Genomic DNA, 27,739 nt, shown 5'->3' with positions numbered 1-27,739 from the left:
AGCGAGAGAGCGAGAGAGGGCGTTAGAGAGAGCAAGAGAGCGTGAAAGAGAGCAAGAGAGAGAGCAAGAGAGAGAGCGTGAGAGAGAGCATGAGAGAGAGCATGAAAGAGAGCAAGAGAGAGAGCAAGAGAGAGAGTGTGAGAGAGAGCATGAGAGAGAGCATGAAAGAGAGCAAGAGAGAGAGCGTGAGAGAGAGCAAGAGAGAGAGCGTGAGAGAGAGCAAGAGAGAGAGCGTGAGAGAGAGCAAGAGAGAGAGCGTGAGAGAGAGCAAGAGAGAGAGCGTGAGAGAGAGCAAGAGAGAGAGCAAGAGAGAGAGCAAGAGAGAGAGCGTGAGAGAGTGCGTGAGAGAGAGCAAGAGAGAGAGCAAGAGAGAGAGCGTGAGAGAGAGCGTGAGAGAGAGCGCGAGAGAGAGAGCAAGAGAGAGAGCGTGAGAGAGAGAGCAAGAGAGCGTGAGAAAGAACGCGAGAGAGAGAGCAAGAGAGAGAGCAAGAGAGAGAGCGTGAGAGAGAGCGTGAGAGAGAGAGCAAGACAGAGAGCGTGAGAGAGAGAGCAAGAGAGCGTGAGAGAGAACGCGAGAGAGAGTGCAAGAGAGATAGCAAAAGAGAGAGATTGAGAGAGAGCGTGAGAGAGAGCATGAGAGAGAGAGCAAGAGAGAGAGCGTGAGAGAGAGAGCAAGAGAGCGTGAGAGAGAACGCGAGAGAGAGAGAGCAAGAGAGAGAGCAAGAGAGAGAGCGTGAGAGAGAGCGTGAGAGAGAGAGCAAGACAGAGAGCGTGAGAGAGAGAGAAAGAGAGCATGAGAGAGAACGCGAGAGAGAGTGCAAGAGAGATATCAAGAGAGAGAGATTGAGAGAGAGCGTGAGAGAGAGCTGAGAGAGAGCAAGAGAGAGAGTGTGAGAGAGAGCGTGAGAGAGAGCGTGAAAGAGAGCGTGAGAGAGAGCGAGAGAGAGCAAGAGAGAGAGAGCAAGAGAGCGTGAGAGAGAGCGTGAGAGAGAGCGAGCGAGAGAGAGCAAGAGAAAGAGCAAGAGAGAGAGCAAGAGAGAGAGTGTGAGAGAAAGCGTGAGAGAGAGAGCGCGAGAGAGAGCTAGAGAGAGCGCGAGAGAAAGCAAGAGAGAGAGCAAGAGAGCGTGAGAGAGCAAGAGAGAGCGTGAGAGAGAGCATGAGAGAGAGCATGAGAGAGAGCGTGAGAGAGCAAGAGAGAGCGTGAGAGAGCAAGAGGGCGAGAGAGAGCGTGAGAAAGAGCAAGAGAGCGTGAGAGAGCGTGAGAGAGAGCGTGAGAGAGAGCGTGAGAGAGAGCAAGAAAGCGAGAGAACATGAGAGAGCGTGAGAGAGAGCAAGAGAGAGCGTGAGAGAGCGTGAGAGAGAGCATGAAAGAGAGCGTGAGAGAGAGCGTGAGAGAGAGCGTGAGAGAGAGCGTGAGAGAGAGCAAGAAAGCGAGAGAACATGAGAGAGCGTGAGAGAGAGCAAGAGAGAGCGTGAGAGAGCGTGAGAGAGAGCATGAAAGAGAGCGTGAGAGAGAGCGTGAGAGAGCGCGAGAGAGCGTTAGAGAGAGCGAGAGAGAGAGCGTGAGAGAGAGCGCGAGAGAGAGCAAGAGAGAGAGCGTGAGAGAGAGCGAGAGAGAGCGAGAGAGAGCAAGAGAAAGAGCAAGAAAGAGAGCAAGAGTGAGAGAGAGCGTGAGAGAGCAAGAGCGAGAGCAAGAGAGAGAGAGCGTGAGAGCGAGCGTGAGAGAGAGCGTGAGAGAGAGCGTGAGAGAGAGCAAGAGACTGAGAGAGAGCATGAGAGAGCAAGAGAGAGCGTGAGAGAGAGCGTGAGAGAGAGCGTGAGAGAGAGCATGAAAGAGAGCGTGAGAGAGAGCAAGAGAGAGAGCGTGAGAGTGCGCAAGAGAGCGAGAGAGAGAGAGAGAGAGAGCGTGAGAGAGAGCGAGAGAGAGCGTGAGAGAGAGAGCGAGAGAGAACGTGAGAGAGAGCGAGAGAGAGAGAGCGTGAGAGAGAGAGCGAGAGAGAGCGTGAGAGAGAGAGCGAGAGAGAACGTGAGAGAGAGCGAGAGAGAGAGAGCGTGAGAGAGAGCGAGAGAGAGTGAGCGAGAGACAGAGCGAACAGGGCTGATGATTCCAGATGAGGTGTTTATGTGACACTTCCTATCACGTTCACACTCTCATGTAATCGCTGCGCTAGCTTGACGTCAGCTCAGAGGAGGCAGGCAAAACATCAAATCATCTGGGCCAGCCTTTTAGCAAGCCACCAAAAAACGTCAAGTCTGATCTAAGTTTTCACTGTGCTAATCTGCTCCCCATAGCAGAGTAAGAGCCTGTTACTGAGTTACTTGGTTCCAGGACTATCTTGCCATTGCCTGGGGGGCTGACAGACAGGCAGACAGACATCTGAAGGAGGGGATTTAAGAGGATACTCTGTAACTGTAGTAGTGCTCAACACAAAGCTCTTTGACCTCTGACCCAGCACTGGGCTAACAAGATGGGTCACCCCCCTCCCCATGCAGCTAGCAATGGCATGGTGACCTGGTGTGCCTTACCTTCTGCAGAAGGTCAATTTCCTGCTGCTTTGCATTGAGTACAGCCAAGGCTTGCTCATGCTCCAACTCTAGCTGCTGCCTCCGCTCTGCAGCCTCGCGCATATGCTGTTACGAAGAGGGCGTGGGGGGGAAGGGCATAGAGAGGGCTGCTGTTAGTAGAACTAAAAACCCATGACATCAGGATTACATGCCACAAGTCTCCAGTCCTCTGTCCTCAACAAGCTCCTGGCTCACACTTTACAAATAATGAGCTTGTTGACATTTTACTGGACCTCAAGTCTTACACACTTCAGGCAGATGTTAGCCTGTCAAAACACCAATGTGACCAATGTCAATAACAAATGTCAATTTACAGTTTGTATCAAATTATCTAAATCAGAGAGATCAAGTTAAGGTGTTACCTCCCAAATCCTGGATATTAACTTCCAAATCCATACTAGAATGTACAGTGTGTTGGAACAGAGTTTAAGGACGAGAACTGGAGAAGCTTTGCTGTGCATGATCAACCAATCATCAATCAACCATTTTCAGTTTGCTGTCCCCTTTGGGTAACACAATACCTGAGTTTGAAGTCTCATTACAGAAGAGCTGTCCTCATCAATGTTGTGTTCGCATGATCAATACATGGTTTTTAGTTACATGAAAAGGGTTAGCAAACTCCAAGGCATGCTCACTTGTCCGTGGTCGTCCATAACAACTAAAGAAGCCAAACAAAACCAAGGCTTAATGTAAGGCCTTCCTTATGTCAAAGTGCCATCCAATCATCTTATTGCTTTCATTTAAATGTAAAGAATCAGAGTTCCAGAGTTGTTAGAGGGGAGAAAGCAAAGGACATTTTCATGCCGTCCGACATACATCTGGGTCATTCCACCAATTCGGTGCCTTTTGAGATGTGTAAATAAAAGTTTGATTTCACTTCATTTTAACATTCTGTCACAAAGGGCACATGTTTAACTTAATAAAAACATGTTCTCATCTAAAGAGGTTCAATTGAAAAGAGTAAAAGACTTAGTGCCTATTAAATGCCAAATAAAGCATCAGGGTTGATGATTAAATCAGCCATAAATCCTCTTGTGACAGGGGAAATGGAAGCTTGTTGTGTACCTCAGGGAGGAGCAATTGAACAGGGTTGACGTGTTATTCTAGCCTGTCTATCTATGGGTAACAGGGTTGACGTGTTATTCTAGCCTGTCTATCTATGGGTAACAGTGTTGATGTGTTATTCTAGCCTGTCTATCTATGGGTAACAGGGTTGACGTGTTATTCTAGCCTGTCTATCTATGGGTAACAGTGTTGATGTGTTATTCTAGCCTGTCTATCTATGGGTAACAGGGTTGACGTGTTATTCTAGCCTGTCTATCTATGGGTAACAGGGTTGACGTGTTATTCTAGCCTGTCTATCTATGGGTAACAGGGTTGATGTGTTATTCTAGCCTGTCTATCTATGGGTAACAGGGTTGACGTGTTATTCTAGCCTGTCTATCTATAGGTAACAGGGTTGACGTGTTATTCTAGCCTGTCTATCTATGGGTAACAGGGTTGACGTGTTATTCTAGCCTGTCTATCTATGGGTAACAGGGTTGATGTGTTATTCTAGCCTGTCTATCTATGGGTAACAGGGTTGACGTGTTATTCTAGCCTGTCTATCTATGGGTAACAGGGTTGACGTGTTATTCTAGCCTGTCTATCTATGGGTAACAAGGTTGACGTGTTATTCTAGCCTGTCTATCTATGGGTAACAGGGTTGACATGTTATTCTAGCCTGTCTATCTATAGGTAACAGGGTTGACATGTTATTCTAGCCTGTCTATCTATAGGTAACAGGGTTGATGTGTTATTCTAGCCTGTCTATCTATGGGTAACAGGGTTGAAGTGTTATTCTAGCCTGTCTATCTATGGGTAACAGGGTTGATGTGTTATTCTAGCCTGTCTATCTATGGGTAACAGGGTTGACGTGTTATTCTAGCCTGTCTATCTTTGGGTAACAGGGTTGACGTGTTATTCTAGCCTGTCTATCTATGGGTAACAGGGTTGACGTGTTATTCTAGCCTGTCTATCTTTGGGTAACAGGGTTGACGTGTTATTCTAGCCTGTCTATCTATGGGTAACAGGGTTGACGTGTTATTCTAGCCTGTCTATCTATGGGTAACAGTGTTGACATGTTATTCTAGCCTGTCTATCTATGGGTAACAAGGTTGACGTGTTATTCTAGCCTGTCTATCTATGGGTAACAAGGTTGACGTGTTATTCTAGCCTGTCTATCTATGGGTAACAGGGTTGATGTGTTATTCTAGCCTGTCTATCTATGGGTAACAGGGTTGACGTGTTATGCTAGCCTGTCTATCTATGGGTAACAGGGTTGATGTGTTATTCTAGCCTGTCTATCTATGGGTAACAGGGTTGATGTGTTATGCTAGCCTGTCTATCTATGGGTAACAGGGTTGATGTGTTATTCTAGCCTGTCTATCTATGGGTAACAGTGTTGACGTGTCATGCTAGCCTGTCTATCTATGGGTAACAGGGTTGACGTGTTATTCTAGCCTGTCTATCTATGGGTAACAGGGTTGATGTGTTATTCTAGCCTGTCTATCTATGGGTAACAGGGTTGATGTGTTATGCTAGCCTGTCTATCTATGGGTAACAGGGTTGATGTGTTATTCTAGCCTGTCTATCTATGGGTAACAGTGTTGACGTGTCATGCTAGCCTGTCTATCTATGGGTAACAGGGTTGACGTGTTATTCTAGCCTGTCTATCTATGGGTAACAGGGTTGACGTGTTATTCTAGCCTGTCTATCTATGGGTAACAGGGTTGACATGTTATTCTAGCCTGTCTATCTATAGGTAACAGGGTTGATGTGTTATTCTAGCCTGTCTATCTATGGGTAACAGGGTTGACGTGTTATTCTAGCCTGTCTATCTATGGGTAACAGGGTTGATGTGTTATTCTAGCCTGTCTATCTATGGGTAACAGGGTTGACGTGTTATTCTAGCCTGTCTATCTATGGGTAACAGGGTTAATGTGTTATTCTAGCCTGTCTATCTATGGGTAACAGGGTTGACGTGTTATGCTAGCCTGTCTATCTATGGGTAACAGGGTTGATGTGTTATGCTAGCCTGTCTATCTATGGGTAACAGGGTTGATGTGTTATTCTAGCCTGTCTATCTATGGGTAACAGTGTTTATGTGTTATTCTAGCCTGTCTATCTATGGGTAACAAGGTTGAAGTGTTATTCTAGCCTGTCTATCTATGGGTAACAGTGTTGACGTGTTATGCTAGCCTGTCTATCTATGGGTAACAGGGTTGACGTGTTATTCTAGCCTGTCTATCTATGGGTAACAGGGTTGACGTGTTATGCTAGCCTGTCTATCTATGGGTAACAGTGTTGACGTGTTATGCTAGCCTGTCTATCTATGGGTAACAGGGTTGATGTGTTATTCTAGCCTGTCTATCTATGGGTAACAGGGTTGATGTGTTATGCTAGTCTGTCTATCTATGGGTAACAGGGTTGATGTGTTATTCTAGCCTGTCTATCTATGGGTAACAGTGTTGACGTGTCATGCTAGCCTGTCTATCTATGGGTAACAGGGTTGACGTGTTATTCTAGCCTGTCTATCTATGGGTAACAGTGTTGGTGTGTTATTCTAGCCTGTCTATCTATGGGTAACAGGGTTGACGTGTTATTCTAGCCTGTCTATCTATAGGTAACAGGGTTGACGTGTTATTCTAGCCTGTCTATCTATGGGTAACAGGGTTGACATGTTATTCTAGCCTGTCTATCTATAGGTAACAGGGTTGATGTGTTATTCTAGCCTGTCTATCTATGGGTAACAGGGTTGACGTGTTATTCTAGCCTGTCTATCTATGGGTAACAGGGTTGATGTGTTATTCTAGCCTGTCTATCTATGGGTAACAGGGTTGACGTGTTATTCTAGCCTGTCTATCTATGGGTAACAGGGTTGATGTGTTATTCTAGCCTGTCTATCTATGGGTAACAGGGTTGACGTGTTATGCTAGCCTGTCTATCTATGGGTAACAGTGTTGGTGTGTTATTCTAGCCTGTCTATCTATGGGTAACAGGGTTGACGTGTTATTCTAGCCTGTCTATCTATGGGTAACAGGGTTGACGTGTTATTCTAGCCTGTCTATCTATGGGTAACAGGGTTGACGTGTTATGCTAGCCTGTCTATCTATGGGTAACAGTGTTGACGTGTTATGCTAGCCTGTCTATCTATGGGTAACAGGGTTGATGTGTTATGCTAGCCTGTCTATCTATGGGTAACAGGGTTGATGTGTTATTCTAGCCTGTCTATCTATGGGTAACAGTGTTGACGTGTCATGCTAGCCTGTCTATCTATGGGTAACAGGGTTGACGTGTTATTCTAGCCTGTCTATCTATGGGTAACAGTGTTGGTGTGTTATTCTAGCCTGTCTATCTATGGGTAACAGGGTTGACGTGTTATTCTAGCCTGTCTATCTATAGGTAACAGGGTTGACGTGTTATTCTAGCCTGTCTATCTATGGGTAACAGGGTTGACATGTTATTCTAGCCTGTCTATCTATAGGTAACAGGGTTGATGTGTTATTCTAGCCTGTCTATCTATGGGTAACAGGGTTGATGTGTTATTCTAGCCTGTCTATCTATGGGTAACAGGGTTGACGTGTTATGCTAGCCTGTCTATCTATGGGTAACAGTGTTGGTGTGTTATTCTAGCCTGTCTATCTATGGGTAACAGGGTTGACGTGTTATTCTAGCCTGTCTATCTATAGGTAACAGGGTTGACGTGTTATTCTAGCCTGTCTATCTATGGGTAACAGGGTTGACATGTTATTCTAGCCTGTCTATCTATAGGTAACAGGGTTGATGTGTTATTCTAGCCTGTCTATCTATGGGTAACAGTTATTCTAGCCTGTCTATCTATGGGACGTGTTATTCTAGCCTGTCTATCTATGGGTAACAGTGTTGGTGTGTTATTCTAGCCTGTCTATCTATGGGTAACAGGGTTGACGTGTTATTCTAGCCTGTCTATCTATAGGTAACAGGGTTGACGTGTTATTCTAGCCTGTCTATCTATGGGTAACAGGGTTGACATGTTATTCTAGCCTGTCTATCTATAGGTAACAGGGTTGATGTGTTATTCTAGCCTGTCTATCTATGGGTAACAGGGTTGACGTGTTATTCTAGCCTGTCTATCTATGGGTAACAGGGTTGATGTGTTATTCTAGCCTGTCTATCTATGGGTAACAGTGTTGACGTGTTATTCTAGCCTGTTTATCTATGGGTAACAGGGTTGATGTGTTATTCTAGCCTGTCTATCTATGGGTAACAGGGTTGACGTGTTATGCTAGCCTGTCTATCTATGGGTAACAGGGTTGATGTGTTATGCTAGCCTGTCTATCTATGGGTAACAGGGTTGATGTGTTATTCTAGCCTGTCTATCTATGGGTAACAGTGTTTATGTGTTATTCTAGCCTGTCTATCTATGGGTAACAAGGTTGAAGTGTTATTCTAGCCTGTCTATCTATGGGTAACAGTGTTGACGTGTTATGCTAGCCTGTCTATCTATGGGTAACAGGGTTGACGTGTTATTCTAGCCTGTCTATCTATGGGTAACAGGGTTGACGTGTTATGCTAGCCTGTCTATCTATGGGTAACAGTGTTGACGTGTTATGCTAGCCTGTCTATCTATGGGTAACAGGGTTGATGTGTTATTCTAGCCTGTCTATCTATGGGTAACAGGGTTGATGTGTTATGCTAGCCTGTCTATCTATGGGTAACAGGGTTGATGTGTTATTCTAGCCTGTCTATCTATGGGTAACAGGGTTGACATGTTACTCTAGCCTGTCTATCTATGGGTAACAGTGTTGGTGTGTTATTCTAGCCTGTCTATCTATGGGTAACAGGGTTGACGTGTTATTCTAGCCTGTCTATCTATAGGTAACAGGGTTGACGTGTTATTCTAGCCTGTCTATCTATGGGTAACAGGGTTGACATGTTATTCTAGCCTGTCTATCTATAGGTAACAGGGTTGATGTGTTATTCTAGCCTGTCTATCTATGGGTAACAGGGTTGACGTGTTATTCTAGCCTGTCTATCTATGGGTAACAGGGTTGATGTGTTATTCTAGCCTGTCTATCTATGGGTAACAGGGTTGACGTGTTATTCTAGCCTGTCTATCTATGGGTAACAGGGTTGATGTGTTATTCTAGCCTGTCTATCTATGGGTAACAGGGTTGACGTGTTATGCTAGCCTGTCTATCTATGGGTAACAGGGTTGATGTGTTATGCTAGCCTGTCTATCTATGGGTAACAGGGTTGATGTGTTATTCTAGCCTGTCTATCTATGGGTAACAGTGTTTATGTGTTATTCTAGCCTGTCTATCTATGGGTAACAAGGTTGAAGTGTTATTCTAGCCTGTCTATCTATGGGTAACAGTGTTGACGTGTTATGCTAGCCTGTCTATCTATGGGTAACAGGGTTGACGTGTTATTCTAGCCTGTCTATCTATGGGTAACAGGGTTGACGTGTTATGCTAGCCTGTCTATCTATGGGTAACAGTGTTGACGTGTTATTCTAGTCTGTCTATCTATGGGTAACAAGGTCTATCTATTGTTATTCTAGTCTGTCTATCTATGGGTAACAAGGTTGATGTGTTATTCTAGCCTGTCTATCTATGGGTAACAGGGTTGACATGTTATTCTAGCCTGTCTATCTATAGGTAACAGGGTTGACATATTATTCTAGCCTGTCTATCTATAGGTAACAGGGTTGATGTGTTATTCTAGCCTGTCTATCTATCTATGGGTAACAGGGTTGACGTGTTATTCTAGCCTGTCTATCTATGGGTAACAGGGTTGATGTGTTATTCTAGCCTGTCTATCTATGGGTAACAGGGTTGACGTGTTATTCTAGCCTGTCTATCTTTGGGTAACAGGGTTGACGTGTTATTCTAGCCTGTCTATCTATGGGTAACAGGGTTGACATGTTATTCTAGCCTGTCTATCTTTGGGTAACAGGGTTGACGTGTTATTCTAGCCTGTCTATCTATGGGTAACAGGGTTGACGTGTTATTCTAGCCTGTCTATCTATGGGTAACAGTGTTGACATGTTATTCTAGCCTGTCTATCTATGGGTAACAAGGTTGACTTTGGGTAACAGGGTTGATTCTAGCCTGTCTATCTATGGGTAACAAGGTTGACGTGTTATTCTAGCCTGTCTATCTATGGGTAACAAGGTTGACGTGTTATTCTAGCCTGTCTATCTATGGGTAACAGGGTTGATGTGTTATTCTAGCCTGTCTATCTATGGGTAACAGTGTTGACGTGTCATGCTAGCCTGTCTATCTATGGGTAACAGGGTTGACGTGTTATTCTAGCCTGTCTATCTATGGGTAACAGTGTTGGTGTGTTATTCTAGCCTGTTTATCTATGGGTAACAGGGTTGACGTGTTATTCTAGCCTGTCTATCTATAGGTAACAGGGTTGACGTGTTATTCTAGCCTGTCTATCTATGGGTAACAGGGTTGACATGTTATTCTAGCCTGTCTATCTATAGGTAACAGGGTTGATGTGTTACTAGCCTGTCTATCTATGGGTAACAGGGTTGACGTGTTATTCTAGCCTGTCTATCTATGGGTAACAGGGTTGATGTGTTATTCTAGCCTGTCTATCTATGGGTAACAGGGTTGACGTGTTATTCTAGCCTGTCTATCTATGGGTAACAGGGTTGACGTGTTATTCTAGCCTGTCTATCTATGGGTTATTCTAGCCTGTCTATCTATGGGTAACAGGGTTGACGTGTTATTCTAGCCTGTCTATCTATGGGTAACAGGGTTGACGTGTTATGCTAGCCTGTCTATCTATGGGTAACAGTGTTGACGTGTTATGCTAGCCTGTCTATCTATGGGTAACAGGGTTGATGTGTTATTCTAGCCTGTCTATCTATGGGTAACAGGGTTGATGTGTTATGCTAGCCTGTCTATCTATGGGTAACAGGGTTGATGTGTTATTCTAGCCTGTCTATCTATGTTACGTGTTTCTAGCCTGTCTATCTATGGGTAACAGTGTTGGTGTGTAGCCTGTCTATCTATGGGTAACAGGGTTAACAGGGTTGACGTGTTATTCTAGCCTGTCTATCTATGGGTAACAGGGTTGACGTGTTATGCTAGCCTGTCTATCTATGGGTAACAGTGTTACGTGTTATGCTAGCCTGTCTATCTATGGGTAACAGGGTTGATGTGTTATTCTAGCCTGTCTATCTATGGGTAACAGGGTTGATGTGTTATGCTAGCCTGTCTATCTATGGGTAACAGGGTTGATGTGTTATTCTAGCCTGTCTATCTATGGGTAACAGGGTTGACGTGTTACTCTAGCCTGTCTATCTATGGGTAACAGTGTTGGTGTGTTATTCTAGCCTGTCTATCTATGGGTAACAGGGTTGACGTGTTATTCTAGCCTGTCTATCTATAGGTAACAGGGTTGACGTGTTATTCTAGCCTGTCTATCTATGGGTAACAGGGTTGACATGTTATTCTAGCCTGTCTATCTATAGGTAACAGGGTTGATGTGTTATTCTAGCCTGTCTATCTATGGGTAACAGGGTTGACGTGTTATTCTAGCCTGTCTATCTATGGGTAACAGGGTTGATGTGTTATTCTAGCCTGTCTATCTATGGGTAACAGGGTTGACGTGTTATTCTAGCCTGTCTATCTATGGGTAACAGGGTTGATGTGTTATTCTAGCCTGTCTATCTATGGGTAACAGGGTTGACGTGTTATGCTAGCCTGTCTATCTATGGGTAACAGGGTTGATGTGTTATGCTAGCCTGTCTATCTATGGGTAACAGGGTTGATGTGTTATTCTAGCCTGTCTATCTATGGGTAACAGTGTTTATGTGTTATTCTAGCCTGTCTATCTATGGGTAACAAGGTTGAAGTGTTATTCTAGCCTGTCTATCTATGGGTAACAGTGTTGACGTGTTATGCTAGCCTGTCTATCTATGGGTAACAGGGTTGACGTGTTATTCTAGCCTGTCTATCTATGGGTAACAGGGTTGACGTGTTATGCTAGCCTGTCTATCAATGGGTAACAGTGTTGACGTGTTATTCTAGTCTGTCTATCTATGGGTAACAAGGTTGATGTGTTATTCTAGCCTGTCTATCTATGGGTAACAGGGTTGACATGTTATTCTAGCCTGTCTATCTATAGGTAACAGGGTTGACATATTATTCTAGCCTGTCTATCTATAGGTAACAGGGTTGATGTGTTATTCTAGCCTGTCTATCTATGGGTAACAGGGTTGACGTGTTATTCTAGCCTGTCTATCTATGGGTAACAGGGTTGATGTGTTATTCTAGCCTGTCTATCTATGGGTAACAGGGTTGACGTGTTATTCTAGCCTGTCTATCTTTGGGTAACAGGGTTGACGTGTTATTCTAGCCTGTCTATCTATGGGTAACAGGGTTGACATGTTATTCTAGCCTGTCTATCTTTGGGTAACAGGGTTGACGTGTTATTCTAGCCTGTCTATCTATGGGTAACAGGGTTGACGTGTTATTCTAGCCTGTCTATCTATGGGTAACAGTGTTGACATGTTATTCTAGCCTGTCTATCTATGGGTAACAAGGTTGACGTGTTATTCTAGCCTGTCTATCTATGGGTAACAAGGTTGACGTGTTATTCTAGCCTGTCTATCTATGGGTAACAAGGTTGACGTGTTATTCTAGCCTGTCTATCTATGGGTAACAGGGTTGATGTGTTATTCTAGCCTGTCTATCTATGGGTAACAGTGTTGACGTGTCATGCTAGCCTGTCTATCTATGGGTAACAGGGTTGACGTGTTATTCTAGCCTGTCTATCTATGGGTAACAGTGTTGGTGTGTTATTCTAGCCTGTTTATCTATGGGTAACAGGGTTGACGTGTTATTCTAGCCTGTCTATCTATAGGTAACAGGGTTGACGTGTTATTCTAGCCTGTCTATCTATGGGTAACAGGGTTGACATGTTATTCTAGCCTGTCTATCTATAGGTAACAGGGTTGATGTGTTATTCTAGCCTGTCTATCTATGGGTAACAGGGTTGACGTGTTATTCTAGCCTGTCTATCTATGGGTAACAGGGTTGATGTGTTATTCTAGCCTGTCTATCTATGGGTAACAGGGTTGACGTGTTATTCTAGCCTGTCTATCTATGGGTAACAGGGTTGATGTGTTATTCTAGCCTGTCTATCTATGGGTAACAGGGTTGACGTGTTATGCTAGCCTGTCTATCTATGGGTAACAGCGTTGATGTGTTATGCTAGCCTGTCTATCTATGGGTAACAGGGTTGATGTGTTATTCTAGCCTGTCTATCTATGGGTAACAGGGTTGATGTGTTATGCTAGCCTGTCTATCTATGGGTAACAGGGTTGATGTGTTATTCTAGCCTGTCTATCTATGGGTAACAGTGTTGACGTGTCATGCTAGCCTGTCTATCTATGGGTAACAGGGTTGACGTGTTATTCTAGCCTGTCTATCTATGGGTAACAGTGTTGGTGTGTTATTCTAGCCTGTCTATCTATGGGTAACAGGGTTGACGTGTTATTCTAGCCTGTCTATCTATAGGTAACAGGGTTGACGTGTTATTCTAGCCTGTCTATCTATGGGTAACAGGGTTGACATGTTATTCTAGCCTGTCTATCTATAGGTAACAGGGTTGACGTGTTATTCTAGCCTGTCTATCTATGGGTAACAGGGTTGATGTGTTATTCTAGCCTGTCTATCTATGGGTAACAGGGTTGACGTGTTATTCTAGCGTGTCTATCTATGGGTAACAGGGTTGATGTGTTATTCTAGCCTGTCTATCTATGGGTAACAGGGTTGACGTGTTATGCTAGCCTGTCTATCTATGGGTAACAGGGTTGACGTGTTATGCTAGCATGTCTATCTATGGGTAACAGGGTTGATGTGTTATGCTAGCCTGTCTATCTATGGGTAACAGGGTTGATGTGTTATTCTAGCCTGTCTATCTATGGGTAACAGTGTTTATGTGTTATTCTAGCCTGTCTATCTATGGGTAACAAGGTTGAAGTGTTATTCTAGCCTGTCTATCTATGGGTAACAGTGTTGACGTGTTATGCTAGCCTGTCTATCTATGGGTAACAGGGTTGACGTGTTATGCTAGCCTGTCTATCTATGGGTAACAGTGTTGACGTGTTATTCTAGTCTGTCTATCTATGGGTAACAAGGTTGATGTGTTATTCTAGCCTGTCTATCTATGGGTAACAGGGTTGACATGTTATTCTAGCCTGTCTATCTATAGGTAACAGGGTTGACATATTATTCTAGCCTGTCTATCTATAGGTAACAGGGTTGATGTGTTATTCTAGCCTGTCTATCTATGGGTAACAGGGTTGACGTGTTATTCTAGCCTGTCTATCTATGGGTAACAGGGTTGATGTGTTATTCTAGCCTGTCTATCTATGGGTAACAGGGTTGACGTGTTATTCTAGCCTGTCTATCTTTGGGTAACAGGGTTGACGTGTTATTCTAGCCTGTCTATCTATGGGTAACAGGGTTGACATGTTATTCTAGCCTGTCTATCTTTGGGTAACAGGGTTGACGTGTTATTCTAGCCTGTCTATCTATGGGTAACAGGGTTGACGTGTTATTCTAGCCTGTCTATCTATGGGTAACAGTGTTGACATGTTATTCTAGCCTGTCTATCTATGGGTAACAAGGTTGACGTGTTATTCTAGCCTGTCTATCTATGGGTAACAAGGTTGACGTGTTATTCTAGCCTGTCTATCTATGGGTAACAAGGTTGACGTGTTATTCTAGCCTGTCTATCTATGGGTAACAGGGTTGATGTGTTATTCTAGCCTGTCTATCTATGGGTAACAGGGTTGACGTGTTATGCTAGACTGTCTATCTATGGGTAACAGGGTTGATGTGTTATTCTAGCCTGTCTATCTATGGGTAACAGGGTTGATGTGTTATGCTAGCCTGTCTATCTATGGGTAAAAGGGTTGATGTGTTATTCTAGCCTGTCTATCTATGGGTAACAGTGTTGACGTGTCATGCTAGCCTGTCTATCTATGGGTAACAGGGTTGACGTGTTATTCTAGCCTGTCTATCTATGGGTAACAGTGTTGGTGTGTTATTCTAGCCTGTTTATCTATGGGTAACAGGGTTGACGTGTTATTCTAGCCTGTCTATCTATAGGTAACAGGGTTGACGTGTTATTCTAGCCTGTCTATCTATGGGTAACAGGGTTGACATGTTATTCTAGCCTGTCTATCTATAGGTAACAGGGTTGATGTGTTATTCTAGCCTGTCTATCTATGGGTAACAGGGTTGACGTGTTATTCTAGCCTGTCTATCTATGGGTAACAGGGTTGATGTGTTATTCTAGCCTGTCTATCTATGGGTAACAGGGTTGACGTGTTATTCTAGCCTGTCTATCTATGGGTAACAGGGTTGATGTGTTATTCTAGCCTGTCTATCTATGGGTAACAGGGTTGACGTGTTATGCTAGCCTGTCTATCTATGGGTAACAGCGTTGATGTGTTATGCTAGCCTGTCTATCTATGGGTAACAGGGTTGATGTGTTATTCTAGCCTGTCTATCTATGGGTAACAGTGTTTATGTGTTATTCTAGCCTGTCTATCTATGGGTAACAAGGTTGAAGTGTTATTCTAGCCTGTCTATCTATGGGTAACAGTGTTGACGTGTTATGCTAGCCTGTCTATCTATGGGTAACAGGGTTGACGTGTTATTCTAGCCTGTCTTTCTATGGGTAACAGTGTTGACGTGTTATGCTAGCCTGTCTATCTATGGGTAACAAGGTTGACGTGTTATTCTAGCCTGTCTATCTATGGGTTACAGGGTTGATGTGTTATTCTAGCCTGTCTATCTATGGGTAACAGTGTTGACGTGTTATTCTAGCCTGTCTATCTATGGGTAACAAGGTTGATGTGTTATTCTAGCCTGTCTATCTATGGGTAACAGGGTTGATGTGTTATTCTAGCCTGTCTATCTATGGGTAACATGGTTGACGTGTTATGCTAGCCTGTCTATCTATGGGTAACAGGGTTGATGTGTTATTCTAGCCTGTCTATCTATGGGTAACAGGGTTGATGTGTTATGCTATCCTGTCTATCTATGGGTAACAGGGTTGATGTGTTATTCTAGCCTGTCTATCTATGGGTATGGGCGTGTGAGAGAGCGTGAGAGAGAGCATGAGAGAGAGCGTGAGAGAGAGCGAGAGAGAGCGCGAGAGAGCGTTAGAGAGAGCAAGAGAGCGTGAAAGAGAGCAAGAGAGAGAGCAAGAGAGCAAGAGAGAGAGCATGAGAGAGAGCATGAAAGAGAGCAAGAGAGAGAGCATGAGAGAGAGCAAGAGAGAGAGCGTGAGAGAGAGCAAGAGAGAGAGCGTGAGAGAGAGCGTGAGAGAGAGCGTGAGAGAGAGCGTGAGAGAGCGAGAGAGAGCAAGAGAAAGAGCAAGAGAGAGCAAGAGAGAGCAAGAGCGAGAGAGAGAGCGTGAGAGAGAGCGTGAGAGAGAGCGTGAGAGAGAGCGTGAGAGAGAGCAAGAGAGAGAGCAAGAGAGAGAGCAAGAGAGAGAGCAAGAGAGAGAGCGTGAGAGAGAGCATGAGAGAGAGCGTGAGAGAGAGCGTAAGAGAGAGCGTAAGAGAGAGCGTGAGAGAGAGCAAGACAGAGAGCGTGAGAGAGAGCGTGAGAGAGAGCGTGAGAGAGAGCGCGAGAGAGAGCAAGAGAGAGAGCGAGAGAGAGCGAGAGAGAGCAAGAGAAAGAGCAAGAAAGAGAGCAAGAGTGTGAGAGAGAGCGTGAGAGAGCAAGAGCAAGAGCAAGAGAGAGAGCGTGAGAGCGAGCGTGAGAGAGAGCGTGAGAGAGCGAGAGAGAGAGCTAGAGAGAGCGAGAGAAAGCAAGAGAGAGAGCAAGAGAGCGTGAGAGAGAGCGTGAGAGAGAGCGTGAGAGAGAGCGTGAGAGAGAGCAAGAGAGAGAGCAAGAGAGAGAGCAAGAGAGAGAGCAAGAGAGAGAGCAAGAGAGAGAGCAAGAGAGAGAGCGTGAGAGAGAGCATGAGAGAGAGCGTGAGAGAGAGCGTGAGAGAGAGCGTGAGAGAGAGCGTGAGAGAGCGAGAGAGAGCAAGAGAAAGAGCAAGAGAGAGCAAGAGAGAGCAAGAGCGAGAGAGAGAGCGTGAGAGAGAGCGTGAGAGAGAGCGAGAGAGAGAGCGAGAGAGAGAGCAAGAGAGAGAGCAAGAGAGAGAGCAAGAGAGAGAGCAAGAGAGAGAGCGTGAGAGAGAGCATGAGAGAGAGCGTGAGAGAGAGCGTAAGAGAGAGCGTAAGAGAGAGCGTGAGAGAGAGCAAGACAGAGAGCGTGAGAGAGAGCGTGAGAGAGAGCGTGAGAGAGAGCGCGAGAGAGAGCAAGAGAGAGAGCGAGAGAGAGCGAGAGAGAGCAAGAGAAAGAGCAAGAAAGAGAGCAAGAGTGTGAGAGAGAGCGTGAGAGAGCAAGAGCAAGAGCAAGAGAGAGAGCGTGAGAGCGAGCGTGAGAGAGAGCGTGAGAGAGCGAGAGAGAGAGCTAGAGAGAGCGAGAGAAAGCAAGAGAGAGAGCAAGAGAGCGTGAGAGAGAGAGAGAGAGAGCATGAGAGAGAGCGTGAGAGAGAGCGTAAGAGAGAGCGTAAGAGAGAGCGTGAGAGAGAGCAAGACAGAGAGCGTGAGAGAGAGCGTGAGAGAGAGCGTGAGAGAGAGCGCGAGAGAGAGCAAGAGAGAGAGCGAGAGAGAGCGAGAGAGAGCAAGAGAAAGAGCAAGAAAGAGAGCAAGAGTGTGAGAGAGAGCGTGAGAGAGCAAGAGCAAGAGAGAGAGCGTGAGAGCGAGCGTGAGAGAGAGCGTGAGAGAGCGAGAGAGAGAGCTAGAGAGAGCGAGAGAAAGCAAGAGAGAGAGCAAGAGAGCGTGAGAGAGAGCGTGAGAGAGAGCAAGAGACCGAGAGAGAGCATGAGAGAGCAAGAGAGAGCGTGAGAGAGAGCGTGAGAGAGAGCATGAAAGAGAGCGTGAGAGAGAGCAAGAGAGAGAGAGCGTGAGAGAGCGCAAGAGAGCGAGATAGAGAGAGAGCCTGAGAGAGAGCGAGAGAGAGCGTGAGAGAGAGCGAGAGAGAACGTGAGAGAGAGCGAGAGAGAGAGCGTGAGAGAGAGCGAGAGAGAGCGTGAGAGAGAGAGCGAGAGAGAACGTGAGAGAGAGCGAGAGAGAGAGAGCGTGAGAGAGAGCGAGAGAGAGAGAGCGAGAGACAGAGAGAACGGGGCTGATGATTCCAGATGAGGTGTTTATGTGACACTTCCTATCACGTTCACACTCTCATGTAATCGCTGCGCTTGCTTGACGTCAGCTCCTCTGCTCAGAGGAGGCAGGCAAAACATCAAATCATCTGGGCCAGCCTTTTAGCAAGCCACCAAAAAACGTCAAGTCTGATCTAAGTTTTCACTGTGCTAATCTGCTCCCCATAGCAGAGTAAGAGCCTGTCTATCAGTGTAACGTGTGTTGTCAGTACATTGATGTGTTATTCTAGCCTGTCTATCTATGGGTAACAGTGTTGACGTGTTATTCTAGCCTGTCTATCTATGGGTAACAAGGTTGATGTGTTATTCTAGCCTGTCTATCTATGGGTAACAGGGTTGATGTGTTATTCTAGCCTGTCTATCTATGGGTAACAGGGTTGACGTGTTATGCTAGCCTGTCTATCTATGGGTAACAGGGTTGATGTGTTATTCTAGCCTGTCTATCTATGGGTAACAGGGTTGACGTGTTATTCTAGCCTGTCTATCTATGGGTAACAGGGTTGACGTGTTATTCTAGCCTGTATATCTATGGGTAACAAGGTTGACGTGTTATTCTAGCCTGTCTATCTATGGGTAACAGTGTTGATGTGTTATTCTAGCCTGTCTATCTATGGGTAACAGGGTTGATGTGTTATTCTAGCCTGTCTATCTATGGGTAACAGTGTTGACGTGTTATTCTAGCCTGTCTATCTATGGGTAACAAGGTTGATGTGTTATTCTAGCCTGTCTATCTATGGGTAACAGGGTTGACGTGTTATGCTAGCCTGTCTATCTATGGGTAACAGGGTTGATGTGTTATTCTAGCCTGTCTATCTATGGGTAACAGGGTTGACGTGTTATGCTAGCCTGTCTATCTATGGGTAACAGGGTTGATGTGTTATTCTAGCCTGTCTATCTATGGGTAACAGGGTTGATGTGTTATGCTAGCCTGTCTATCTATGGGTAACAGGGTTGATGTGTTATTCTAGCCTGTCTATCTATGGGTAACAGTGTTGATGTGTTATTCTAGCCTGTCTATCTATGGGTAACAAGGTTGACGTGTTATTCTAGCCTGTCTATCTATGGGTAACAGTGTTGACGTGTTATGCTAGCCTGTCTATCTATGGGTAACAGGGTTGACGTGTTATTCTAGCCTGTCTTTCTATGGGTAACAGTGTTGACGTGTTATGCTAGCCTGTCTATCTATGGGTAACAGGGTTGATGTGTTATTCTAGCCTGTCTATCTATGGGTAACAGTGTTGACGTGTTATGCTAGCCTGTCTATCTATGGGTAACAGGGTTGACGTGTTATGCTAGCCTGTCTATCTATGGGTAACAGTGTTGACGTGTTATGCTAGCCTGTCTATCTATGGGTAACAGTGTTGACGTGTTATAAATGATGCATTTTGGGGTTAAGTGGGTTCAAATCATCCTGGAAGTCAGAGTGCACAGAGGGACATGTCAAAATGATGCATTTTGGCACTTTGTCTTTATTCATATAAAACATCTGCTTTATTAAATTCTCCATGTAGTCTATATTAAAGGGCACTTCACTTATTTTAACAGGCTTTTAAAATTCAATATGGCTGCACAATTTCTACTTAAAATATCAAAGGGATGCAAAAGGCACTTATTTCGTGGAACAACCCATCTATCCCCTAGTTTACTTTCATTTCATTGTCATCATGAATAGTGATCTCTACCCCAGCTCTCTAACCCCCCTGGTCCCACATACCCACTGAACCAATAGACTCGCCTCATGCACATCCACATTCCACAGTGCGCTGGACTGGTCCTAGCCAGGTGCCCATTCGTGTCATAGTAAAGCAGCCCAGATAAATAAGGAGAGCTAGCATGGCTACTGCGGTAGAGAAAAGCATTCAAAATGGGGCTACAGTGGGCTGCTCCCCATACAGATGGGCATAGCAGTGATACCTGATCAATCTAGCAGGGGAGAGAGGGGATGGAAGGGAGGGAGAGAGGGGATGGAGGGGAGGAAGAGAGGGGATGGAGGGGAGGGAGAGAGGGGATGGAGGGGAGGAAGAGGGGATGGAGGGGAGGGAGAGAGGGGATGGAGGGGAGGAAGAGAGGGGATGGAGGGAGGGTGAGGGGATGGAGGGGAGGAAGAGGGGATGGAGGGGAGGGAGAGAGGGAATGGAGGGGAGGGAGAGAGGGGATGGAGGGGAGGAAGAGAGTGGATGGAGGGGAGGGAGAGAGGGGATGGAGGGGAGGAAGAGAGGGGATGGAGGGGAGGAAGAGAGGGGATGGAGGGGAGGGAGAGAGGGGATGGAGGGGAGGGAGAGAGGGGATGGAGGGGAGGAAGAGAGGGGATGGAGGGGAGGAAGAGAGGGGATGGAGGGGAGGAAGAGAGGGGATGGTGGGGAGGAAGAGAGGGGATGGAGGGGAGGGAGAGACGGGATGGAAGGGGTGGGGCCAGGGTAAGAGAGGGGAGGACCGACTGCTCCAAGCTTCCTAGTCTTTCACAGCTTCTGGTTAAGCTTCCTCCCACATCGGCACTGGAAGGCAACAGACAGGTCAGGGATATTAGAGAGAGAGAGAGAGGAAAGGAAGGTAGAGAGGTGATGGGGGTGAAAGGGTAGAGGCTGGCAGAGAATCAGGCTCTGTAAAGGAACCTGAGCTTGGGCTCGGCTTCTCATCATTCACAGGAGTACACAGACACACAGTAAACATACAGTAGACAAAATGTAAGGTTATCTACAATGTGTCTCCAGACTCTCACCTTTAGCACCTGCTCTAGGTTCTCCAGTTTGCCTTGGAGCTGGGTCTTCTCCCGCAGGGCTGAATCTCTCTCCTGAGTCACAGCACCAAGGGTCTCTTTGAGCTGCGCATACTCTGACTTCACCTGATCACACAGAACACAACACGGGGAACCACAGTGAGACGAACAGAACACACACACGTACACCTCTGCTCTATGGGAGGAGATATCAGAGTGCTTAATGGGCGGACAGGAGGGCTGGCTGGCTGGTTGACAGCTACAGTATAATAATGGGGGAGTAACAGAACAACATGTTCTCACTGTCATAGATGTGTACTGTAGCATTGAACTGGGTCTGGGATCAACTACTGTATTTATGCATTTGCTCAGTTGTTGTCCAACAACGAAACAGAGTTGAATGAATCAACCCACTGGGCAAAAATGGTTGCTTCCATGTCATTTTAACCAATTAATTAAACGTGGTGACGTTGAATCAATGTGGAAAACTGATTGTATTTGAAAAAAATGAATCAACGTCAAGGAATTCCATATTTATTTCACCCAACTTTTAACCTAAATCCAATGAGATTGTGATATTTCTTGTTGACAACCAAATACAGTGCCTTGCGAAAGTATTCGGCCCCCTTGAACTTTGCGACCTTTTGCCACATTTCAGGCTTCAAACATAAAGATATAAAACTGTATTTTTATTTATTTATTTTATATTTCAAACTTTTTTAACATATCAAAAACTGAAAAATTGGGCGTGCAAAATTATTCAGCCCCCTTAAGTTAATACTTTGTAGCGCCACCTTTTGCTGCGATTACAGCTGTAAGTCGCTTGGGGTATGTCTCTATCAGTTTTGCACATCGAGAGACTGACATTTTTTCCCATTCCTCCTTGCAAAACAGCTTGAGCTCAGTGAGGTTGGATGGAGAGCATTTGTGAACAGCAGTTTTCAGTTCTTTCCACAGATTCTCGATTGGATTCAGGTCTGGACTTTGACTTGGCCATTCTAACACCTGGATATGTTTATTTTTGAACCATTCCATTGTAGATTTTGCTTTATGTTTTGGATCATTGTCTTGTTGGAAGACAAATCTCTGTCCCAGTCTCAGGTCTTTTGCAGACTCCATCAGGTTTTCTTCCAGAATGATCCTGTATTTGGCTCCATCCATCTTCCCATCAATTTTAACCATCTTCCCTATCCCTGCTGAAGAAAAGCAGGCCCAAACCATGATGCTGCCACCACCATGTTTGACAGTGGGGATGGTGTGTTCAGCTGTGTTGCTTTCACGCCAAACATAACGTTTTTCATTGTTGCCAAAAAGTTCAATTTTGGTTTCATCTGACCAGAGCACCTTCTTCCACATGTTTGGTGTGTCTCCCAGGTGGCTTGTGGCAAACTTTAAATGACACTTTTTATGGATATCTTTAAGAAATGGCTTTCTTCTTGCCACTCTTCCATAAAGGCCAGATTTGTGCAATATACGACTGATTGTTGTCCTATGGACAGAGTCTCCCACCTCAGCTGTAGATCTCTGCAGTTCATCCAGAGTGATCATGGGCCTCTTGGCTGCATCTCTGATCAGTCTTCTCCTTGTATGAGCTGAAAGTTTAGAGGGACGGCCAGGTCTTGGTAGATTTGCAGTGGTCTGATACTCCTTCCATTTCAATATTATCGCTTGCACAGTGCTCCTTGGGATGTTTAAATCTTGGGAAATCTTTTTGTATCCAAATCCGGCTTTAAACTTCTTCACAACAGTATCTCGGACCTGCCTGGTGTGTTCCTTGTTCTTCATGATGCTCTCTGCGCTTTTAACGGACCTCTGAGACTATCACAGTGCAGGTGCATTTATACGGAGACTTGATTACACACAGGTGGATTGTATTTATCATCATTAGTCATTTAGGTCAACATTGGATCATTCAGAGATCCTCACTGAACTTCTGGAGAGAGTTTGCTGCACTGAAAGTAAAGGGGCTGAATAATTTTGCACGCCCAATTTTTCAGTTTTTGATATGTTAAAAAAGTTTGAAATATCCAATAAATGTCGTTCCACTTCATGATTGTGTCCCACTTGTTGTTGATTCTTCACAAAAAAATACAGTTTTATATCTTTATGTTTGAAGCCTGAAATGTGGCAAAAGGTCGCAAAGTTCAAGGGGGCCGAATACTTTCGCAAGGCACTGTATAAATCAAAACTGGCTGAGCGGGCTGAGCGCAGTGCACGCTAACCAAGGTCGCCAGGTGCACGGTTTTTCCTCCGACACATTGGTACGGCTGGCTTCCGGGTTGGATGCGCGCTGTGTTATGAAGCAGTGCAGCTTGGTTGGGTTGTGTATCGGAGGACGCATGACTTTCAACCTTCGTCTCTCCCGAGCCCGTACGGGAGTTGCAGCGATGAGACAAGATAGTAGCTAAAAACAATTGGATACCATGAAATTGGGGAGAAAAAGGGATAAAAAATGTATTTAAAAAACACACACAAAAAAAAGAAAAGGGATGGCTGCAATCACACCATTTATACTGTGACTCACACAGACAGCAGCTGCCTCCTCCCCTGATAATGTGCATTTTCTCAAAGAAAGTTAGTGGAGCCGATCTCCTTTCCTCACTGCATCCATAACTGAATAATGAATAAAAAAGCTGTTACAGCAGCAACACACAGAGCTACATTCAGAGTGGTCCACCTCCACACCGTGGGGTGGAGGGTCTGTCTGTAGTCTGTCTGTAGTAGGAAGAAAAATAGTTTTGGAGTGGATTGTTGTGTCTCAGCTAGTGTGGGCAGATAGAGGACTGAACAGTATGGTGTAGAAGGGGAGCCAACTCAGGCTGATGAGTTGCTCCGCCCCTCCTCATTAGTCCACTCGGAGATGATGATAGGGATCAGAACACAGAGGTACAGGTGTGGCAAGGGGTCTAATATCCGCCCATGCAGCTAGCAAAGTGCTGCTCTCATATCAGCCTTGTTTGAGAGCCCAGTGTCCTGATAAGACATTAATAACCACATCCTGCCCCTACTGAACTCCCTTGACTCCCAGCAGCTACCTGCCAATCAGGTTTAGCATGATCTGATGATCTCCCTTGTCTGTGTTATCAGCTGGGCAGGAAGGAAGGCCTGTGAGATGTGAGGGGCCAACAGGAAGATGATAATACAATCAGAGGCTTAGAGTCTCTTTTTACCCTTTATTTAACTAAGCAAGTCAGTTAAGAACAAATTCTTATTTTCAATGACAGCCTAGGAACAGTGGGTTAACTGCCTTGTTCAGGGGCAGAACAACAGATGTTTTACCTTGTCAGCTCAGGGATTCGATCTTGCAACCTTTGGGTTACACTCTAACCACTAGGCCGCCCCATGATCCAGATGAGGCTGGAGACAGCTTCAACATCAGCACTGTGCTTAAAGGAAAAATCCACTCAAAAAATATTTTTCATTAGTCCAATGTTGATACAGTCCCAAAATGTTTTGCATGTCAGAGGTCTTGTTTTCAAGATATAGGAAGTTGTACTTGCCACATCATGATGATGATGACGCATTTTGCATATGTCACTATGCTTCTTGAAAGTCTAATATCTTGAAAACTTGACTGCTGACGTGCATTTTTGTACTGTATTAAAAAAAATATATAGTTCGAGTGGATTTTTCCTTTAAAAGCCCCGCCTTATCTCAGCTCACTGGTCACCATAGCAGCACCCACCCATAGCACGCGCTCCAGCAGGTATATTTCACTGGTCACCATAGCAGCACCCACTCATAGCACGCGCTCCAGCAGGTATATTTCACTGGTCACCCCCAAAGCCAACTCCTCCTTTGGCCGCCTTTCCTTCCAGTTCTCTGCTGCCAATGACTGGAACGAATTGCAAAAATCACTGAAGCTGGAGACTCAAATCTCCCTCACTAACTTTAAGCATCAGCTGCCAGAGCAGCTCATTTTTTTTCTTCTCCTTTGCACCCCAGTATCTCGACTTGCACATTCAACTTCTGCACACCTATCACTCCAGTGTTAATTGCTAAATTGTAATTACTTCGCTACTATGGCCTATTTATTACCTCCCTAATCTTACCTCATTTGCACACACTGTATATATATTTTTTTATATGGTGTTATTGACTGTATGTTTGTATATATTCTATGTCTAACTCTGTGTTGTTGTTTGTGTCGCACTGCTTTGCTTTATCTTGGCCAGGTCGCAGTTGTATTTGAGAAATGGTAAATTTCAACTGGCCTACCTGGTTAAATAAAGGTGAAATAAAATAAAAAATATAAAAAATATACACCTTCATCTGTACTGAACAAAAATATTAACGCAACATACAACAATTTCAATGATTTTTCTGAGTTACAGTTCATATGAGGAAATCAGTCAATTTAAATTAATGAATTAGGCCCTAATCTATGGATTTCACATGACTGGGCAGGGGCACAGCCATGGATGGGCCTGGGAGGGCATAGCCCCACTAGCTTGGGAGCCAGGCTCACCCACTGGGGAGCCAGGTCCAGCCAAAAATAATGAGTTTTTCACCACAAAATGTCTTTACTACAGACATATATACTACTCATTTTCATCAGCTTTCCGGGTGGCTGGGCCTGCAGGTGAAGAAGCCGGATGTGGAGGTCCTAGGCTGGTCTGCGGTTGTGAGGCTGATTGGACGTACTGCCAAATTTGCTAAAATGACGTTGGAGGCGGCTTATGGTAAAGAAATGAACATGCAATTCTCTGACAACAGCTCTGGTGGACGATCCTGCAGTAAGCATGCCAATTGCACGTCACCTCAACTTGAAACATCTGTGGCACTGTTGTGTCACAAAGCTGCACATTTTAGAGTGGCCTTTGTCTCCAGCACAAGGTGCACCTGTATAATGATCATGCTGTTTAATCAGCTTCCTGATGTGCCACACCTGTCAGGTGGATGGATTATGTTGACAAAGGTGAAACACTCACTAACATGGATGTAAACAAATTTGTGCACAAAATTTGACTAAATAATATTTTTGTGCGAATGGAACATTTGATTTCAGCTCACAGAACATGGGACCAACACTTTACATGTTGCGTTTCTATTTTTGTTCAGTATATATAACAGGAGAGAGAGAGGAAGGGCAGAGTGAAAATGGAGAGTGAAAATGGAGTGAACCCCTAAGACGGTGTGTGCAGATAAGGGAAGGGTTTAATTGTGCAGACATAATCCACAGCAGCTCAGTGTGGCTCTCTCTTCCACACTACCTACCTGTTCATATTGGACTGTGTTCTGGCTATTGTTGAACAAGTGGAGACTCAAGTGCTTCTTCTCCTGGAGAACATCTTGAAGCTCATTCTCCTGGAGAGAGAGGGACGACATTGAACAGATAGTGAACAGTGTTAAGACCTCAGAGGAGAGGAGCTCCTGAGTAAGGTAATGCTGCGCTCAACAGAGCAGACATGTTGCAGCCATAGGTGCTGCATTACTCATCCAAATGTGGGTTGCTCATCTGTGATAGAAAGCATGACTAAAGTAACACGATGCTGGCATCAAAAAGCAACATTTATATGGTGCATTCGGGAAGTATTCAGTACTCGGGAAGTTTTTCAACTTTTTGTTACGTTACAGCCTTGTTCTAAAATTGTTTAACTCGTTATTTTTTCCTCATTAATACCCTGTAATGACAAAGCAAAAACAAGTTTTTAGCAAATTTATACAAAATAAAAACTGAAATAACACACTTACATATGAATTTAGACCCTTTACTCAGTACTTTGTTGAAGCACCTTTGGCAGCGATTGGGTATGATGCTACAAGCTTGGCGCACCTGTATGTGGGGAGTTTCTCCCATTCTTCTCTGGAGATCCCATCAAGCTCTGTCAGGTTGGATGGGGAGCGTCGCTGCACAGTCATTTTCAGGTGGTCTCTCCAGAGATGTTCGATTGGGTTCAAGTCCAGGCTCTGGCTGGGCCACTCAAGGACATTCAGAGACTTGTCGAGAAGCCACTCCTGCGTTGTCTTGGCTGTGTGCTTAGGGTCGTTGTCCTGTTGGAAGGTGAACCTTCGTCCCAGTCAGGTCCTGAGCGCTCTGCAGAAGGTTTTCATCAAGGATCTCTCTGTACTTTGCTCCGTTCATCTTTGCCTCGATCCTGACAAGTCTCCCAGACCCTGCAGCTGAAAAACATCCCCACAACACGATGCTTCCATCACCATTCACCATAGGGATGGTGCCAGGTTTCTTCCGGACGTGATGCTTGGCATTCAGGACAGAGTTCAATCTTGGTTTCATCAGACGAGAGAATCTTGTTCCTCATGGTCTGAGAGTCTTTGGGTACCTTTTGGCAAACTACATGCGGGCTGCAATGTGCCATTTGTTTTTATGTAATCAATTTTTAGAATAAGACTGCAACATAACAAAATGTGGGAAAGTCAAGGGGGTCTGAAAATACTTACCGAAGGGACTGTACAGTATACGACAGCTTAATGCTTCCATTTACACTGAATGTAAATAGGTGTTGCATTTTTAGACCCCCTCAACGCACCCATGGCATCCTCCTCCGCCATTCTTCCCACCATGTCAGTCAGTGGGAGATGAACAAAAAAACATCCCTTCATTGCAGAGGAGGAAAACTTAATTACATTCAATCAACAGCCACAAGGCATGCAGCAGATGCAATCTGGAGTGTCAACTGCAGAGCTTCTCTCTGCTACGGCGGCAGGCAAAGCAACGGCAGTGTTGTTCTGCAAGGATCTAAGAAGCCTTCGCCGCTCATGCATGATACATTTACTGTAAGTACAAATGTGTCTTTTATTGGCTAACTGACAGTGCACTGTGTTGCCCTGGTATTCTCAGATGTTTTACTTATGAAGGTCAGACATGTTGGTATAGAGGATAAGTGTGAAGACACACACACATACCAGCACTGAGGCACAAACGCACACAGGCACGCACGCAGCGACACACAGCCTAACAGAGAGATATCACTCCTAGAACATGTCATAACATATCAGACAGCAGAAATGGTTCTCTCAGTGCAGAGGGGCCACACATCAAAGAGACATATGAAACAGTCTCAAAAGACAGGGAGGGCTGGCTGTACAGTACGTCCATTCATTTACATTCCCTGTCAAAAACCCATTGGCGCTTCAAACCGCATCAATTCACTTGAGTCAATCAGGCAATCCCTCATGGATAAGCACATGATCGCATTGGCATCCCTTCAACTCAGA

General features: G+C 45.0%; 2 protein-coding genes across 2 annotated transcripts in view; both read right to left on the bottom strand.

The window, feature by feature from the left end:
* Window positions 1-2,631, bottom strand: part of LOC139389641 (RIMS-binding protein 2-like) — a 37,936-nt gene extending 35,305 nt beyond the window's left edge. Inside the window, exon 1 of the mRNA XM_071136505.1 lies at window positions 2,527-2,631. Coding sequence (XP_070992606.1) covers window positions 2,527-2,628 — 102 coding nt within the window. The 5' untranslated portion in view covers window positions 2,629-2,631. The remainder of the gene's footprint in view (window positions 1-2,526) is intronic.
* A 17,672-nt stretch (window positions 2,632-20,303) lies between these two features.
* The window catches only part of LOC139389489 (peripheral-type benzodiazepine receptor-associated protein 1-like), an 87,457-nt gene continuing 80,021 nt past the window's right edge, over window positions 20,304-27,739 (bottom strand). The window contains exons 4-6 of the mRNA XM_071136318.1: window positions 25,778-25,867; window positions 20,564-20,686; window positions 20,304-20,339 (exon numbers count right to left, since the gene is read on the bottom strand). Of these exons, the coding sequence (XP_070992419.1) occupies window positions 20,304-20,339; window positions 20,564-20,686; window positions 25,778-25,867 (249 nt within the window). The remainder of the gene's footprint in view (window positions 20,340-20,563; window positions 20,687-25,777; window positions 25,868-27,739) is intronic.

This window comes from Oncorhynchus clarkii, chromosome 30 (assembly GCF_045791955.1).
Source record: "Oncorhynchus clarkii lewisi isolate Uvic-CL-2024 chromosome 30, UVic_Ocla_1.0, whole genome shotgun sequence".
NCBI classification, from domain to species: domain Eukaryota; kingdom Metazoa; phylum Chordata; class Actinopteri; order Salmoniformes; family Salmonidae; genus Oncorhynchus; species Oncorhynchus clarkii.
This window is presented reverse-complemented; position numbering and strand designations above follow the sequence as displayed.